This window comes from Perna viridis, chromosome 3 (assembly GCF_037379345.1).
Source record: "Perna viridis isolate PV_CMFRI_1.1 ecotype Kerala chromosome 3, ASM3737934v1, whole genome shotgun sequence".
Taxonomy (NCBI): domain Eukaryota; kingdom Metazoa; phylum Mollusca; class Bivalvia; order Mytilida; family Mytilidae; genus Perna; species Perna viridis.
In genome coordinates, this window is record NC_142447.1 from 49,299,955 (window position 1) to 49,320,753 (window position 20,799).

The 20,799-nt window shown below is 33.5% G+C and overlaps 1 protein-coding gene across 35 annotated transcripts in view; it reads right to left on the minus strand.

The window, feature by feature from the left end:
• LOC148622718 (protein hu-li tai shao-like) overlaps positions 1-20,525 on the minus strand; it is a 42,215-nt gene extending 21,690 nt beyond the window's left edge. For 17 of the 35 annotated variants that reach the window (XM_088572822.1, XM_088572813.1, XM_088572816.1 and 14 more), the window contains exons 1-4: positions 20,397-20,525; positions 13,444-13,533; positions 6,582-6,669; positions 1,119-1,373 (exon numbers count right to left, since the gene is read on the minus strand). In XM_088572822.1, coding sequence (XP_088428948.1) covers positions 1,119-1,373; positions 6,582-6,642 — 316 coding nt within the window. In that variant the 5' untranslated portion in view covers positions 6,643-6,669; positions 13,444-13,533; positions 20,397-20,525. Of the gene's footprint in view, positions 1-1,118; positions 1,374-3,818; positions 3,943-6,581; positions 6,670-7,835; positions 7,858-8,012; positions 8,099-13,443; positions 13,534-16,467; positions 16,855-20,171; positions 20,330-20,396 lie in introns of those variants that run through there. The other 18 variants (XM_088572825.1, XM_088572819.1, XM_088572803.1 and 15 more) reach the window with 13 other exon arrangements.
• Between the last annotated feature and the right edge of the window lie 274 nt (positions 20,526-20,799).

Genomic DNA, 20,799 nt, shown 5'->3' on the forward strand with positions numbered 1-20,799 from the left:
CTTGTACTTCTAATGACCAAAGTTGCAGATAAAAGTGAATAGATAACTGACTTTTTAGGCTTTTTTTAAAGTTGTAAACTACAGTAATGGTAAACAGTTGATTGCTTTTGTGATTTCTTAGTGAACTTATTTTCCCCAGGCATTAAAATAATATCCCTACTTTTGATATTCCTTTGTGAGAAAATTTGTATCCTTTTATTGTATGATAATTGAGTTTAACAACATTGTTTTTGACATTTACTGCACATCAAGGTTGACAAGACAAGTTATTTTTAAAAACAGGTCAGTGAAAACTATATGTATTGAAATATTGTACACTTTCTTTCAGTTTAGAAGATTGATCTATATCTTTTCTTTTCTTTTTCACTGTAGCATAAGAATAATAGATGTAACTGTATCTCAGTTTAGTATTACATTATCACAGGATATTGTATATGTATTCAGTGAGTTGGTCTTATATTGCATTATATTGATATGATGTGTGGGAACATGATTGTTATTGCTTTCATCTACAAGCTACTACAAATATCAAGGGTAAATTAATTTTACCTTATGTAAAAAATAAATATTGAGAGTGGAAAGTCACTTATCACAACAGTGACACTACAATAATGGTACTGTCTTTACTTATCTATATAAGTAGCTGTCTTTGTAAGAATCATGCAAAATCTGAAAAATGTGATACACCCCCAAAACGGCTACATATGTTTATTTTTGTAATTAAGTTGTTTTATGGGTCTATACCATGAAATGTATAATTATTCATTCAAATCTGCCTGCTCTTAGGAGATAATCCACATTGAAAATCCAGTAGATTCTATTGTATTTGAGTGCCATTCACAGAGTTATCTCCCTTCATTTAGAAATCTACAGTGCATTCTATATAATTTTTATCTCCTAACAGCACAGGTTATATGAAAAACCACATGTTAATTTCTGTTTACTATGACATTTCAAACAAAATATCCAAAAAAAAAATATGTAGGCTTTTTACCCATGAATCACATTTTGCATGATTCTTAGCTGAAGTGCTACTTAATATTTAAAAAATCACAAGATTTTTCTTATCTATGAAGTAATTTTTAAATAATTATTTCATTCAATAAAAGATTGTTTACCTCCTCTCCATACCCCACCAGAACTTTGTGTTTTGTTGTTTGGGTTTAGTAATTCTGTAATCTGTTGCAGAGCTAAAAGGTTGGTGGGACAATTTCCTTCTGAGAACTGTTCTTTTATAATCTCTTCTAATTCTTTACGAAATGCCTCACTGTTGAGAACTAGTGATACTCTGGATCTGTCCTGCATTTGTTTGACATCTTCCTTGATCTCTGCTGGTCTTCTCATCTGGCGCTGATATTCTGGGTCATCAGGATCTAAAGAAAGAATCAGGGTAATCAATGCTATTGTGATTCTTCTGTTTCTATTTCAGTAAGCACCCACCTTTCACAGGCTTGTTTGGCGCCTGAATCTCTTTAAGTCAAAATTTTCAGCTTACACATGAAAACCAACAGCATTTAGTTTACACTATCTCACAAGAGTACATGCATGACTTCCTTTCCCAATTAACACCCTAGAAAGGATTCAATATAGTCAAGTATAATAAAGATTACTTATCATAACCAGAGGATTCCCAAACAGATAATGTGTTCATTAATAAAGTATCTTTGGAGGGGGTAACAACAATTGTTGTTTTAGAATGTTACAAATATTAATGTATTTTAGAGTACTTGAAAAGGAAACTTAACTAGGATACAGAGTATTTGACAATGCTGAAATTTAGCCAACACCTACTTTTAAGGAGTTAAAAGTGTTTGTAAAACCACAATAAAATGTGTGTAAACTGAATTACAATAAATTGCCATTCAATTCAATATGACCAGTTTAAACCTCCATTGTTAACAATTTTGTCAAAGCTGTACTTATTCTATAATGTTAACTGACACAATGACATAAGAACAACAGGAAAACATTTAATCAAGATGGAATATTTCAACATGCATACAATTGATAGAAACAAACAGATAACTGATATACAACTATCATAATATACTTCATCAGAGAACAGTGTCATTCCACATGTAAATATAATTGTAGAATTACCATAAAATAGTAGTGATACATTATAGGTGCCAATAAAACACATCACAGGATGAAGTTGGATCAGACCACAGACCCCAAACCCTTAACAGTTCAGGCAACTATGAACACAGCATCAAGCTTGATTTACTCTGAATTTTGGTTTTGCAATTAAATATTTCACACACGATAAAAGTATGACCAGAATTGAAGAGGCCCCTTTTTGTTCCCTAATTCTAGCATAGTTCCAGTCCTAACCTCTAAAATCAATGCCAGTCTTCCTTTGGGCGTACAGCACTTAGTGGTATAATATATTCCATTCACTTTTATTAAGTTCTTATCCACACATTAAGAAAATGCTTGTTTCTGGTCCCTCAATGGCCTCATTTCTAAACACATTTAAATCACAATCCCTAGATTCAATTCCTGCCTTTTTTGTAGTACACATTATAAACTATAAACTAATAATGTTATTGACTGGACATCAATATGCTTGTTTCTGACCCGTAATTCCTGGTTGCAAGCCTCAATCCTAGCCTTCCTTTTGTGATGTGGCAGTTGCACCTTGTACAATTTCAGTGAGATCAATTCACTTATACTATAATATACTATAGTCAAGTTCTCAGGAAATCCGGGAAATTCTTGCTTCTGGCCTCTTTTTGGCAGAGCTTTTAAATAGTTTAATAGACCCTTTTGTGCTAACTGTAGGATAGTTGATGAGCATGCGTAGAGCATGCTCAATATACTCTTCCGCGAGGAAATGTTTTTGTTCTACCCAAGCCCTACCTCACGCAAGTGTACACTGAGCATGCTCACCAACTTACCACAAAAGGTCTATTCACAACCCCTATTATGAATCCAAGTCTTCTTTCTGTGGTATGACACCTTGTGATATAATTTCACTAAGATACATGCACTTACATGTATATTCAAGTTGGAAACCATATTGTCTATGGATGTTGAACAATGAAAGCATGATACCATAATAAATAACAGAGGTTACAAAATATGATATTGTGCCTGCCAATGAATAACATAAGCTACAATACATTGTACTTGCTATAGAATTGCAGATGATACAATACTTTGCACTTGCCATTTAATGGCAGAAGTTACAATACATTGTGCATGTTAAAGAATAACAGACATTACAATATATTGTACCTGTTCAAAAAATGGCAGAAGTTCCAATATATTGTACCTGTTAAAAAATAGCAGAAGTTACAATACATTGTACAAATCTAATTAATTAAAATTAAACCTATCAATTGTTCCATTCAGTCACTGCATGCAGCACTGAATGGAACAATTGATGGGTCTTACTTTAATCAGATCGAAATTGTACTTGCCAAAGAATAGCAAAGGTTACAACATAATCCACTATTCGAAGTATAGCAGAAATTGGAGTACATTCTCCTATCTTCACAACAACAGCTGAAGAAGTGTGAACACCTGTAGATTGGAGATATTCTGTGAACTGTAGTTTTTTTTTATATCATACTTCTTTATCATAAGATTTGTAAAACTACGGTAGCAATACCATTCTGAAAACATCACACTCACAGACTCCCAGAAGAACCTTAAAATATCACACTCACAGACTCCCAGAAGAACCTTAAAATATCACACTCACAGACTCCTAGAAGAGCCTTAAGACATCACACTCACAGACTCCCAGAAGAGCCTTTTAATGAAGTAATGAATCAAGCCTTTCTTTTGCAATTAATGTTTATTTGTCCTACCTTCAGGAATATCTTCCTCAATCCTTTTTGCTTTACTAATTTTTTGCTTCATTTTTAAATAAAATAAGTTTATTTAATTCCTTTACTAGCAGTTGCTTTATGGATGTAAGCTTCAGTTAATTGGGTTGACAGGACATTTCCACTTCAGAACACAACTTTAACAGTAGTAGGTGGCTTTTTTACTTGATACCCCCTCATTATACATCTACTTTCAAAGTAAATATGTCTCAAATTTCAAAAACTAACACCAAAGAATAACCAACACAGTTGGATTCTTTTCTATTAATTTTCTCATGTATCTGGGATTGCAGTGGAACAGGGTTAGTAAAAACCTATGTCAAAAGTAAATTAATGGGGTGAAGATCCCTAACAGGGTGCTTGACTACTAATTACTAAATCATACTAAGTTGGCCTGATTACTTAATCACTACCAGCTCAAGTATCATCTTTGATCTCTTGTTACTATAAATAGTAACAATAAATGGAAATGCTTAACATTCCTTCTGTAGCTTACAACTGTGTGTAAAAAGCCAAACTAACATGATGTCTGATGATAGCATGATGGTGAAAGAATCAAATTCCAAAACCTTAGATTGTGATCAGAAAACAAAGTATTTCATGAGATAAATCCAGGTGAAGGAGTTCTGGCAGGGTAACATTATGTACAACAAATTTAAAATGAAAAAAATAAACACAGGAAGTAAGTATCTCCTAAGCATGACAGAGGAACAGAGTGAGTCAAGTGGCTACTATATCTGTCATTACCTTTGTAACAAAGGTAAAAACCATTTAAAAATTTTGGAAGGGGGAGGGTACAAGGGATATCTACACACAGACTTCTCTGTGCTAATAATAAGAAGGGGTATATCAATGTAATCATGAGCTCCCAAGGTTAAGGCATCTGCCAAGTTTATCACCCAGACCGAACAAAAATATTGATATCATACACTACAAAATAGATTTCCTACAGATCTGTATGTGTACTTAAATCAATCTCTATAATATTATCAGTTTTACATTCCATCTCCTTATAGGTTTTACAGACTTGACCTTAAACTGAATAGAAACTTTAGGGTCAGTTATTTGATGGAAAGCTATAATGGAGATTTAACAGACAATTATCAAGATTAAAAATGATAATTTTATCTGCAGTGCTTATTTGCAAAATTAAATCAAGTGCTATGTAAACTGAAGTCATTTGGTATTATCAACCAAAATGAACAGGGAAACGCCCACTCCTACATAATACAAAGTGTGACTTCACAGGAATACTTCTTCATTTTTTGTTGAAAGTTTATTTGGCGCAATACATTTATCCCATATGAACCCAGTGACTGATTTATTCAAATAAACAGCAAAATCTACAACAACCCAAGTGATCTGTTTTTCTTGCTATCAACATTTTTAAAAAGCTTAGCCTTTTGATCTGAATCAAAGGTGCTGATCTGAATGCACTGTGATAAGAATTTATAGAAATTTCATTAAAACACAAGACTGTTATCTTTTTCACATTTAAATACAACTTCTAGGGAACATGGAAAATGGCTTAATTCATAACCTAACAAGGCCTTTTGACCTCAGTGTTTGAAACAGAGCATAGATTTACTTATAACACAAAAAACCTAATCACAAATATTTTTCCTAAATTGCAACACACAGACAATCCACTTTCTCACAAAAAAAGAAAACTATATATGCAAAAAACATTTATCATTTTAAGTTTAAATTAAAAGCATAAGAAAAAAATCTTACTAAATTTAATGATATTCAAAGAAATAATTTCTAGGTAAACAGTTTGAGGGCAACCATTGAGAATATTTATAAATATACAATAAAATAATGTGACAGAAATGTACAAACATAATAAGCATTACTTGGACTGTTCCTCAAGTACCATTAAATTCTTAATTTGTATTTATATTGTGTAACAGAATTTACTTATGCATGGAAGTTATGATCTTATGACAAAACTACCATTTAACTACTTAACAAGTTTAACCTGCCTGATTCTATTAAAGTATTGATCAGGATTAATCAAAATTCACTCAGTCAGGGACTAAACGTTCAGTAAAATATACATGTAATCTGGGAGGTATGCATCTAACATAGTCAAATCTAAAAATTCCTCAGTACTTTCTTTACCATTGCATGTATAAACATATGATTGCAATTCATTCCCACAAGGTAAACATTGCAATCCATGTAAATACACAATCTTAAATTATTTGTTCTGTTACCAGAATTCTTACCAGTAACCTCTGTTGTCTATGTATATCTCAGTAGGGTTTGAGGGCCCATTCACTTCATCCTGGGGTGAAAATTCATTACACTTCACAGTAGGACTTCAGGAAAAATTCACCTGGGGTTAAGATTCTGACCTACATATAATGCCTATGTACTTCCCAATAGGGTATGAGGGCCCATTCAATTGGGGTGAAGATTTTTAACTACACTGGCTATGAACTGCCAATAAGGGTTTTGAGGGTTCCTTCACCTGGAACTGTGTTAGCAGTAGAAGGTAGGGTAGAGGGTAACCATGTAGCCAAATGCTAGTTGAGCTTGAATGTGGCTAATAAAAATTTTGAGGATGGCCTATTCAAATACATTGGATATTAGCAATAACATCTTTATGCCTTTACTTCTGAAGTATAACATTGTGGCTAACGTAAATTTTCAACTACCACTAACACAGTCAGGAGAGCAGGTTCTTAACTATAGTGTCTATGACTTGAAGGCCCATTCACCTGAGGTACAGAATCTTACCTATATTGTCTATGTACTTCCCAGTAGGACTTGAGGGCCCATTCACCTGGGGTGCAGACATGCTTGCTTCTTCTCACTTGTTAGGGCCCTGCAATAGAGCATTTAAAAATGAATATATTGATGAATTCTTTACAGATTACAACTGACATCAATATAATAGTAACTTTGGGGACCTGTAGAGAATTTACATAAAGCAACTACTTTCCTTCAATCTTGAATGCTTTTTATGCTTACTTTGGATAGATATCAAACACTTGGTTTCTATAAGTTATAACAAGGATATGTAAACTATTACCATTAAAATCAAATTAACATCAATTTGTACAGTAGACTGCCATGGGGCTGTACATAAATTCATGCATACAACAGTATACATATATGTCAAATGTCTCAGTTCATTGACTTCTTAATTTTAAAAATGTTCACTTTGCAATCTGAAAAAACAAAAAAAAAAACATCCCGTGCATAGAATCAATGACTGAAATGTTTTAAGATTTGACAGTTTGTCTTCTCTTTAAGAAAAGGGTGTGGCATGTTTAATACATACATGTACATCCTGAAAATAAATGATATTTTTACCTATTACTTGCATACTTAAGATGGAATTAGATGTTTTAATTCGTTACCATCACAGTATACTAAATAAAACCCCATTTTTTTAAAATTTCATACCTTAGTCATTTTTATAAGGACTAAAGGCAATGTCAGACAAAATTTAATTCAGAGTGGCAGAAATTTGTTATATTTTCTTGTTCAACATTATAGCATTCAGTTAGACAGATCTGCTATCTAACAGAAGGAGAGGTAGAACAGGAGGACCTGTAAAAAGGTTTATCAGGATAGATATAACATATCAGTGTTATCATGCTGTATTCATAAACTGGAACATGAATCATATTCTGGCTATAGCAAAATAAACAAAGGTTACTCATTTCCTTTTAAACAAGTTTAAAAAACAACTTAACAGGAGTTACATGTACACCAGTAACCTTGGCTGTCTACATTATACATGTAATAACAAACCTAATCTACCTATCACTCAAACCACAATAATCCGCTTGCTACATGTACCGGTAGTACCTGTAGTTTTACCTGTAATCAACTTAACATAGAAGTACACATTCATAGCTCATTTTACTTCCCTCAGAGTTATTTACTTTCTGGCATCAAGTATTTTACATTTTGTCCTTTATATATTTGAAAGTTACAGAGGACAGATTAAAATAGAAACAAGATCAAAACTAATGCACTTACTCTTATTGTAGCTTTCCATGTGCATGTAATTAGCATACATTTATCAAACTGATACATGCACATGTATAATATCAGTTTTACTCTTTTTTTGGTCTAGGCATCTTAGACTAGACTTCCTAAGCTTGGAATGAAGGAATGAACGGAGATGTAGCAAACTAGACTACCAGTGAAACATACCAGGCCTAGGTTTCAGAACTTCTAGAAAGAGAAGAGACTTGTTTCTACAGCCTGAACAAACTGCAATAGTCTTCACCCATCTAAAACTAAAAAGTTGACTGTAGCTTAATTTATGATAATCAAATTGTAATTTGACTAAATGAGTTCTTATGGAACTAATACCCTGCAGCCTGTTTGGGGACCAGCGTGGACACACTATTCATTTTGGGCACAATTTTTATGCACCATTTAACTAAGCACTATTTACACACAATTTTGCTGTCATTCTTAAATTAAGAAATAAATCACAGAAACTCCATTGTATCTTTGTTTTACCACAGGTTGACCATTTATGTCGCACTGTTTCACCCTGAGCAACAGCGAGGGGTAAAAAACCAACAAAAATTGACAGACCATGGTAAAACAATGATCAAATGGAGTTTCCATGATTTATTTCTATTCTTAAAGCACTAGTTTTTTCATATTTTTGAATAGATGCAGCCTACCTGTTGCACAATGTGGTCTTGTGTTAATCACATTTTTTTACCATGGCTGTGGTCTAAAGAGCTTTGAAGCACAACATATTAGAACATCTAACACCAAACATTGATTGATTGTTGGGGTTTAACGTCCAAGCAGCAATATTTCAGCTATATTCAGACGATGAACATGAAATGGATGATAAAATGAACATGAAATGATGATGAAATGAAAAAAAGGGATGGGACACAAGGATAATAGGGTCGACAAATTTTGATTGCCACTAGAAAATGGGAGAGATGGGTAAGGTCGGGCAATTTAGCCTCCTGTGGCAGAGCGCAAAGGTTCCTACTCCTATCGAATACCACAGCAGGGTTCTTTAACGTGCGAGGAACGTGACATCTTTCCCAACACAGTGCACCACTATGGTTTGCGGTCAGGATTTCCATATTATAGCCTGACAACCCCAACATGTAACACGCCAGGGGTACACCATTCCACCACCTGGAGCACACATCCCAGTAGCTCTGTGGGCAGAGCGCCTAGCCCCCGGCTAGTTCTGAGCACTATTTAGTCGCCTTTTACGACAAGCTTAGCACTCCTGCAGGCCTATTCTTTTAACACCCGGACCTGCATGGGACCCTAACACCAAACAGGAATCAGTACTATTTTTTTGTTGTTGACAACACAGCAACAGAATATGACTGTAAATTTACTTTATACATAAATTTCAGACAATAGGTACACATTTCTATGGTAATCTAATACTCAATTGAGTTTCATTACATTCCTGCAAGTTGTTTAGGAGGAGTTGCCAACAATGCATCAGACCCAAGATTTGCTGAAAACAGCTGTCATTTTTACATTTTTTGTCCAAACATAAAATCCCGACAATATGCAAAGTCCAACATGGTAATTTAACATGCCACCAAATTTCATAACAGTCCTAAAAGTCACTGAGGAGGAGTTGGAGACAACACATCAGACCAATGATTTGCTGAAAACTGCTAACAGCCATCATTATGACAAGTTTTGCCTGAACTTCAATTCCTGACAATTTGCACATCCAAATGTGGTAATTTAAGATGCTACCAAGTTTCATAACAATCCTTTAAGTCTTTACAGAGGAGTTGTGAACAAGGCATGAGACCAAGTTTTGCTGAAAAATGTCTAAGTTCAACAGCCATCATTTCTACAACTTTTTCCAAACTAAAAAAACCTGACAGTATGCACAACTCCACATGGTTACATCCCACAAAGTTTCATAACAATGCTGTAAGCTGCTTAGAATTTAGTTTCGACAGACAGACACTCAGACAAGGTATAACCTATATGCAATGTACCCCCAATCTTTGTTTGCTGGGGGTATAAAGAACAATTACTCTGTTTTGTATTTTAACTTATAGGGTTTCCATAAACTATAGTTCTTACTCACTTAAAATCATTTTTATGCAGAAATAAAATCATATTTGGTCAAATATTTAGCCAGGCAACTGCCTCACTTGCCTCTGTGGGTGCCCTGTAATCCTTGATACAAACCATGCGATGGGATAATTAACAACAGAGTAACTATTCCCATGACATTTATAGCATTAGGTTAATAAACACACCAATATACAAATGTAATAGTATAATACTGATGGGGTAAATGTAGATCCTCAACAATAAATTCAATAAGGGTGGATACTAGATCACAATAGTAACTCCTGGACAACTGTTTGCCTGTGTCAAAGAGTCAACAATATCTGTTGATAGTTGCTGGATTTGCACATTTTGATTTTCTGTGGATGTTTCCAGAATTAACCAAATACATGTCAATGAGATAATGAAATTTAGTAACCAGAGATAAACAGACTGTAAATTCACACAATCCAACTATTAATGAAAAGCCAAATTGTTAAACCTCTTCAATTATTGTTGACATTAAACCAAACAGAAGAAAACTACACACAACAGAAAATTTATAGCTTTTTTAAAACCACAACCTGAAACTTTATCAGCCTAATTAACATCATTTATCAATACAAAATCTATAATACAGACATGAAAGAAACTAGTTCATACCCACTGAGGCCACATTATCAACTTGATGTTTACAGTTAAAAAAAACTGAGTCATCAAGTCAATGTATTATTCATTGGCAGAACAAACATGACTTTTCTGCAGCAGAAATAATTTACCTGTGACATAACCAAGGAACAAAGGTGTACATGAATTGTCTGACCTGGTTTATGGATGGGAGGGATTCCTTCTAGTTGTGCCATGATAATCAGTAACATACACATTAATGTAGAAACAATAGCACTATCATTCTGCATAGATAAGTGATCTTTTTTTTTGCAGATTTGTATCCCACTACTGTAACTATTGATATGATTATGTTAAATACAGCTGTACAAAATCAATATGTATTTCCCCATGAGGAGGCAAAAAAGTACAAGGAATACATACATGTAATTCCAGACAACCAGAGAACAAGTCTGTTATGTAACTTGAGCAAGACATGGGTCATTAATTAAGCACTTGGTTTATTCATATTCTTAAGACTATCATTTACATTTTAGAAAAAAATACAAAGAACAATTACATCAAACATATACTCAGTTTCATGTGTTGGATAGCCATTGCAAACACAATTTCCTTCTTATGTGCAGTGAAAAGCAATTTAAATACTATCTTAGTTAGACACCTACATGAACAGTGTACATTGTTAAAACCCAATACATCTCCAATCACAGAGATGCCAAGCAGAGTAGGGTTCCATCTACCACCATGTCATTTGTACAATACCAGCATGTCTGATATCAGTATAGAAAACATTGGTAACACAAAATCAGAAGCACAAGATGTTGTAAGAAGGCAAGGTTCCAAACTAAATAATATTTATGCTTTGAAAGCTGTTTTTAGAATATTTTGTGAACTATCTAAATAAATTTACTATACTACAATCTAGAGACTTGTACAACAGTGGTGTGGTAAAATTGATAGGGGTAGCCTTACCATAATTAAACTACAACATATTATCTGGTTTTCAGTAACATGCAACATGATTTTTGATTCAATAAGAATGGAAAGCTGCAAAATCTATATTAAAAAAAATCAGTTAAATCCATATAATGATCACCAGTCTACTAAATGATGCCTTATGAAGTCCCATGAATCATTCAAACTATCATGGTCATCAATGACCTAATACATCCTTCCAACATCAACAGACAGACAGTATGCACCTAGCTATAATAACAGAACTGTATGCACACAAGCAATAAATCAATGAACCTCCATGTCCTTGTTTGTTGACAAGCTGTTGCCAAAAATATTTCTTTTTTTCACAGATGTGAACAGCAAAGACTGAATGCTAAAAATGCAAGCTCCATTTTCATAAGATCATTTCTATTTACAAAGTGATGTGGAAGGTCAACATGTAATGGGTCTAAAAGATAAAGATTCAAAAAACAAACACAACATTACAATAATATGCAAAAGTGGACTTAGTCAATAAAGGAAAGGAACATACATGTATGCCTATGGTTTTTATTACTAAGCACTTTCATAGACGGTTAATGCCGAATAAACAGACAACAAACAAAATTTTGGGCATAAAGCTAAATCAACGTTAAAAACAGATCCTGACATCACTAAAGCAAAAAAAATACTTAAGCCTGAGAATATTCTTAACTTCCATGGTAACTAAAATCAGTCTTTGAAATTGATGACATCACAAACAATTGAGAATTTTCTCAGACTTAAGAAATCTTTCAAGTTTTGCAGCGATGGGGCCTGGTCTTCACCAAGATGACAGTGAGAAAGTTTGTCCAGACTCTACTACAAATCTTGATTTTATAAAATTTTCTATAACTTTTTCTACTAAATGCATTAAATTTAAGGTATACTATACATGTACATGTACAGTTGTACCTGTGTGATTGTTGAAACCACTCATTCATAACAAGACTTGAATGATAAATTCTATCAACATTTATAGGATAACTTTACAACTGTTTACTACAAGATAATCTAAATTTATTGTTCTGGAGATTTTTCAATTTTACTTTTCCTACTCAGGTAGAAGATACATAGTAGATTTGTGATTGAAATCTGAAGTTTATATTACCTTCATGTTTACAATATAAATCATAGTCATTTCATTGTGTATTATCTTTAAAAGTCAACTTCACATATCCAGTTTTTTTTTTATTACTTCATAGAAATGCAAATGTTAAGACAAGTTTCTTAGATAAGATAAGATGTTTGTCAGCAAGAAGTTATCATCACCAATGGTTACCATGCCGAAGTAAAAATAAACATAGCTTCACAAGACAATTCATACTTATTTCTGTAAAACTGTCTGCTTATACCATTGATCAGGATTAAAATGGGCCCTGCCCCACAGGGCATAAAATATGCTGTGACAAAAGCAAATATTACACTTGAAAGGGATTTGGTTTTGTCTTTTCTCAATGTTTTACTGCGTAAACAAATTGCTCTTTATAGAGGAATAATTTTGATGGGGATAGAAAAGGATTAATGGTGCACTATTACTTGACTTTTGGAACTTGTGAATCAATCCTGTCCTTCCCATTCTAGTGGCAGTGATACAAATGGTCAAAGTAATACTTGGGGCCATTTTTGGCCCAATGTGCCATCCTTTAACATTCTTTGTAAAAAATCATTATTTGAAAGGAATATTTTCAGGTGAAATGGGATAAATATTGCATGACCCCCTTTTATCCCAATCAACGCATTTGAGCCCCCCCCCAAGTGATTCAAAATCATTCATATTTACATTGTGCATCATAACCATTGACTACACTTATATGTGTGGGGTAACAGCTAAATCATTTGGTCCGATTATATCAAGTTGGTGTTCCACCTTGTATGGAGTGAAGCATGGCAGATTTTATTTCATTTTAATAAGATTAGTTACTTTTGTCAATGTAGAAATACTAAGGCTATACTGAACTACACTTACCAAAACTTCGTAGTTTCTTCTGACCCACAGTGAAGAAATGTCAAATATCCTTTTTTATTCACTCTTTGGCTATGCTTGGAAGCTCATGACCTGTAAATTAAAATTTTTAAAACAAAATTTACTTGTAGAAGTCATGATTACAGTTTCCAATAAAAACATTTTATGCTCTATATAAAGCTATTTTACATGAACATCTTTTGCCGACAAATTCATTCAAGCAAGCCTTGTTATCATTCCCACCTACATAATACTCAAAAGCTATCAAAATAATGACCTTGAAAACCATTTAAAATAGATGTCAAAAACATGTATGCATAATTTTTGGATATAGCAGTAATACAGACATGAAATTTACATCATTACATAGTACATATACACCTTTATCAGCTTATTTGATTATGAAATGAAAAATAAAGGCCTAACATGAACTGTTGTGTCTCAAAAAATATCACAAGAACAAGGTTCAGTTTTTACACATCTAATATCATTGTGACAAAACTACCAGTATCACTGAGTCAGTATACAGAACAACCTCTAGTCAACCTTAATGCAAAAGGTTAATTTCTTAGTGATAGCAAGTGGCTGGGTTTTATCAGGGGAAGAAAATAATTAGATCCAATATTCAGGTGTGTTCACTGATTCTTATTACTGTTACAAGCTTTATGTATGGAATTTGTTCACATGCATGTGATTTACAATGTCAAGACAATTGAAGACGGTGTTCTAGAATTCTACTTTCCTTGTCATCCGAGGCAAGGGCAATTCTGATGTGGGAAAGCAGTAAATTACGCTCAACTTTCCATTTGGAAAGTAGAAAGCCTGAATTGTTTTAAAGGATTGTTAAGTTTGAAAAGTAAACTTCAAGTGTGTGAAACTTAATCTTCATTTAGAGTTTTCCCGTGGAATCCTAAGATCTTGAACAATCCTAGAAGAATGTAAGATTTCATGAACACAGGGAGTTTAAATTAAAAATACTGAGAAAAATTTATATTTTATAGTACATGTTGTCACAATGGGACTATGTAATTCTATCTTTCCACAATATCCGCTGATACAGAAATACAAATGCATTTACTACAAAATGCACAAGTACATATTTTAATATATGATAATCTTTCATCGGCAGTTTTGAAGTATAGCACACATGCACTGGCTAAAGAAAGGGGCACATATCAGAATGTTTAAAGCATCTGTCAGGCATGTAATAGTGGTGTCATCAAAGATATACTCTTACACCCCTTCTTTTCTATGTGCACTCACTATACATCCCAGAGAAATATTTATGGAGACTATTTAAAAATTAAGTACTCATTTTCATTATTATAACCAACTTTGCAATTAAGTATGGTTCTGCCTAAAAACCAGGCAGTGGGCGATTTATCATATCTCAAGATGATCAATGAAACTGTTTAATTGCATTTTGTTAGGTCCTAAAAACAACATTTCTTATGTTCATTTTCTTCGTCATGCTATACAGTACATGTATATCATGAATTTTTTTGACTGGTAAAAATTCTGGCAGGAAATTTTCCAATATTTTTAGTAATATTTAACCAAATTTTAAGTGTTAATATCTCCAGTGGGCAACTTTCATCTCCACTTTTTTTGTTGAACACAGTTTGTATATAGCCTACTAAAGGATTTCCAATCAAAAAATATTTGGGATAAAATGTATGCATCACTTATCATAAGCTTCTGTCTGGTTTTTAGGCAGAGCTGTACTTATTCTACATTCAATATAGCTATTCTACTGATACAAATGTATACAGGCGGTTTACTAAATTGAACTTATGTTAATTTATTCAAGATCAAAATTTTTCCTTTCCTAACTTACAGGAAGACTTGTAAATGGTACCCAGATCACTGCTACTACAATGTGAATGGTACACACTGTTAGCAGTATTACAGTTAAGAAATATAAAGTTTATATCAGTTGATGCAGATATATGAAGTGATTCATATATAAAATGACACAACAGATCTAAAATCTTACAATGGAATTCTCATCTGAATCATATATTGACTTTTACAGGATCTAATTAAAGCATATTACTATGACCTATTTAAATATCCAGATCACTCAATTATTCTGACAATAAGTACAATCAATACCAGTGTCTGGTATTGTGTCATAAAATAATATTGATACATTATGATTATAGAACTTGGTGAGAGGCAGTCATTCACATAATCTGGACATTTTTTATTTCAAAATTCATTATCAGAATTAAGGGTAGTTCGAATGAACATACGATTCCTTTCATCTGAACAGTGCAGGAGCTAGAGAATATGTATAATCATTCACACTTTCAGAATTAGTATTAGTCACTAATGACATTAGAACCCAAACATAAGAAAATATAAGCAAATGATTCACATCCATAAAATATTCACATCCTTTTTCAGTCTAACTAAAGCAACATTTTGATGTAAATAAGTGTACATTGTTTACTTAACAAAACGTTTGAACTGAATCATAATTAACCTACTGGCCATTCACACATGATATCCCCTTGTTACCCTCTCTGTAATGTCAGCAGGGTTCCAGGGTGTAGCCATGTTACTACTGATATCAATTAGCATTCTCCATCATATATTTATCTAAATGTTGATAGATCCACATACATGTACAATGCATGTTTTATATACTTTTCATCTTTAATATGTACATGCATCTTGAAATGATTGATAAAATGTACATGTGTACATTTTTTTAATTAAAGTTCTTACTTTTGTTAAACAGATTTTTGGGGTTTTTTTTATTTTTTGGTGGGAAAAGGAGGTATTAAGCTGTGTGTACAAATCATTAAAACAAGATTAAAATTAAAAGTTACCCAATCAGGGATACCATGAGCAGTGTAGCTTTGCACAACATGCAACCTGCACTGAATTCTTAGGGATTGTACAAATTTTCCAACCTTGAATTCATTAGCAGTGAAATGAGGTGAAGTTTCCAAGCAAAAATGAGAGAATGCTGAATTAACAATATTACAATGCACAAGTTTGCCATCTTCTACAACTTACATGTGATCAATAATACCTCAGACAGTTTGTGGAGTACAAAACCACAGAGCTGCTGTATGTGCATTAGAATAAAAAGGCACTTCCAAATATCATAGAACAGACAAAACAAGAACTCACACATTCTCAGAAGAATAATCCCATCTATTTGGTCACAGATTGCTAACAAAATTAACTAGTACATTCCATTACACTGTGAATCACAAATATCATGAACTTAATCAATAAACTATTTCCTGCAATCTTCTTTAATTTACATATATTCTAATGTGAATTTTGAAAAACAGATGGTAAATCACTTCATTTTCTACCAGTATACCTAGGCAGGTTGTAATCCATTGACTATGGAATGTTGCACTATCACATACAAAGCAGTATGTCAAAAAAAAATCAAGGTAACAAGGGAGGTAATTTGAAACATCACAATGTACATTTGTAGCTTGATGAAAAATTCAGAGGCCAATTAAGGGTCCTACAGCACATTCTTCATGTACAATGTATATTAAATGACAGAATTTCTTCCAATTTTCTCACTTCAAATATCATCCACTAATGGAACTATTTTCAGAAGTGTATTAAATCTGCATATTATGCAATATAAAAAATGTCCATATGAAAATCAATAACTGACAAATAGAGTGGAGATGATTCAGTAAGCTGATGATTTTTCTCGGATTGTTGTAGAATTCGAAATTCATGTATGAATGAACTTAACTGATAAGATCATATTAAAAATTCAAACAGCATGGATCCTCACAATAACACATGTAAACAAGAGGCTCCCAGGAGCCTGAACTGTCACCTGGTTGAATTTTGCCTTTTGAAGGCAATAAACTTAACAAGACGTTGTCCAACAATTTTGACTCGAAAAGACTTTGGTAGGACTGATCATAAGGATCATTTCAGCAACTGAAAGTTTCTTTCTATCTATCATAGTTTTCAAGATATTGGCTGAAAAGTGTAAAAAAAAAAAATGTCATTTTTTCCCTTTCAAGGGCAATTACTCTTACAAGTTGTCTGAAAACTTTAATCCCAGACGACTTTTGTAGTCCTAATAATAAGGATCTTTTCAGCTATTGAAAGAATTTGGTTAAACCTAAGGACTTTGGAGAAGCATGTATATCTGCGATAAACTACTGTCTGACCCCTATGTTCTATTTTTAGTATCAGCGACCATGTTTTTCGAAGGATCAAATACCCCCATTGCAGTTCTAAGCAGGATACCCCAAAGAATATTCACACCATGTTAGGTTCCAATTGGTCAAGTAGTGTCCGAAGAGTAGAGTGTTGAAAAATTGTTAACGACGGACGATGACAATGGATGCCAAGTGATGACAATTGTTAAAAAAGTAAAAAAATCCAACAAAAAAAATCTTAACAGAGCCTTTTTTTCTATGATATAGTTAACATGCACATTTACAACAAAATAAATTGTATGGGTTGCAGAACCACAGTCTGTGTCTACCCATGGTATTTTTCTACAAGACTAATTGAATGCAGATCTGACTTTCAGGGGTTCAGATTAACTTTAAAAAGTAAAAGAGGAAAGTGAACTTCTCAAAAAATCCAAATGAATAGTCCACTTTTGGAAAATAAAAACTTAAGGGAATTTGAGTTGAAGAATCAGTGTGGAAAACCACCGCTCACCAGCTCGCCAACTACGAGTAGATGTGTAATTTGGTGAGTTATCATTAGTTTACACTCTTCAATTTGGTGACCGTCATTTGATTGGCGCGTTCCAAGGAAATGTAACTAGCCAACAGCATATTTAGTTAAACATCTCTTAACATCATACATTAAAAATATGTTCCCTACATATTAAGAAGTTTAACTTGAATATGTCAAGTGAATTTTGCACAATTTTATTGACTGTAAAGCATTGTTTACGATCTGCCATTTTAATTTCTGGTACACGGGTTGTGCCAAAACCTACACGACAGTCCCGATCTCGTATAAGTAGTCAAACGAAATTATCTTGGTAATTTATGAAATGTTACCTTGCAAATTAGATGTTTATTGTCAAAATAAAATTGAACAAGAAGCAAATGATAAACATTTTCTTGTTTCATGATGAATCTGTTGAAAAATAACTTTATTTTTAAAATACATGTATGAGTTAAGAAATGGAGTACTTTAAGTACTTGAAACTCTTCGACGGGAGGGAATATTCGAAAATTGAAAAGTTTTAGATAAATTTAGAAACAAATGAAAAGATAGTTGAAGAAAGAAAAAGAAAGGCAGAAGATAGTCAAATCCAAGAGAAAACAGATGATAGTAAAAAAAAATTGGCTAGTTGAATTTCTACTTGGCTAGCAAGATCAATATTCCACTAGCCAGTATGGCAAGGTGTGAAAAAAAAAAGGTTTCCCACACTGAAAATTATGTTAATTTTGTGGATTTTTTGGATCAAACAGTCTAGATGTAATTACCATAGTTGGAATTTGAAAATAGTGGTCTGTCAGTGATTCGAACAAAACTGACCCAGTAATTCAAGAGATATCCTCATTACATACAATTTGCTGTAATATGCAAATATCATAATACAATTCCCTTTCAATGAAATGCATAACAAGGCACCCCTTAATAAGACCAAAGTAACAGTTTATTCATACACTGTACATGTACATGCAGATAAACATCAGTGCTGAAGCCTCAATGAATATAATCCAGATTTATCTTTAAGAGAAGACAAAACAGTTGTGACAAGATCATGGCTTATGCTTGTGTAGTAAATTCTCCTTACATCAATAACACCTCAAAACAATGACCATAGTGACTCATAACTTCCATGACGATGCATCAGTGCTTTGGTAACAAGTGAAGGTAAAGACAATAAAGCCAGAGTAAAGCAGGAGTCTTGGGTAGAAAGGTGAGTGATGAACATAGGAAGAAAAGGGTTGACAAGCAAAGGGTTTACATTTGTAGCTTAAAGTGGAATATTCAAGAGCAAATTATCAGTAAGAGTGTTATTGAGTGTGGTCACAAGCTTTTGTTCCTCTGACCTCAACCAATACACAATACTGGTAAATATTACTATACTCAGTGACCAGTATAACCACTTGTACAAAATACTGCAATAAACGCAAAGCCGCTTACTCAAGATTCATTATATTGAATGTTCTACCCACAAGCATATATTACAGACTTACAACAATGTATTTCTATACCTATTGCACTGGAAGCCATTTGGGGATCATTTGGTGACAAGCCAGTGAAAAACCAATTTGGGATGGCTACAGGATTAATTGTTTAGTCATGTAAATTAACTTCCTATTTATACCTAATACCTAACACAATGCATATAACCTGTCCAGTGACACTGCCCTCACCTGAAGAGTATCTAGCTGAAAGAGCCATCACATCACTACGAGTTACTCGGTTGGGAACCAAATGTAAAAGGCGAGATTTTTTGACTCACAAAATTACAGAGCCACCACCAGGGAATGAACTCTCGACTGCTCGATGACAAGCAAACCAATTCAGCTGAAGAATTTTCATTTAGCCAAATCAAATAACCGGCTAATTTAAACTACTACCTACTTCATTACAGACATGTCTTCCTGCCAAATTATACCATGTTTACAGTAATAGGGTATTCAGCTTCTGCAAGATTGATTAAAAGGGGGGGTTCTTCTCAACATCCGACCTTGGCAGTTGCAGAAATATGGCGACACATTTGTTCATTTAACGGTTACTTGCTACTGTACCTTTTGTTTTAAGTCGTTTTGTCTGAGAAGCGTGTCTACAATAATAGGCAACATTACAGCTAAAAAAAATAGCAATGAATTTGCTTTCCAGGAGTTCCGAATGAAAGGATAAGAAATCCCATGAAAACGGGCCGGTAGCAGGAGCCAATTCGCCGCTTATGAACGTTCATCAAAGAAAGATGTAATATCACCTCTAACATGCTCTAATCAGCATCTATAACTTACCTAAACATATTAAACGAAATACACCAACCGATCGTAATAATCCCCGCCAAATATTTCTGTCCCCTTGGTACACAGACAAGGCTTTCCCCAAATATATGCAAATAGCGTAGGTCTAAAATTAACTCCCTTGGCCATTCCTGTTAACACCCCTATAAATACATTTTTTCTGGTTATGAACTGATATAAATATAATACACATTTTTTTGAAATACAGTGAATTCTCATGATATTGATACTATGTTCGTGAATTTATTATTTATTCTAGGTATACATTGCTGATCCGATCAAATAATTTACAGAGGGAGGTCGTTATCGGAAGTGCATTCTTGTTACCTGAAAAAGATGACATCACCCGCATTTTTTTTTCGCTCTAAGGGAGGTAACCCAACCACTACTTGGGTCT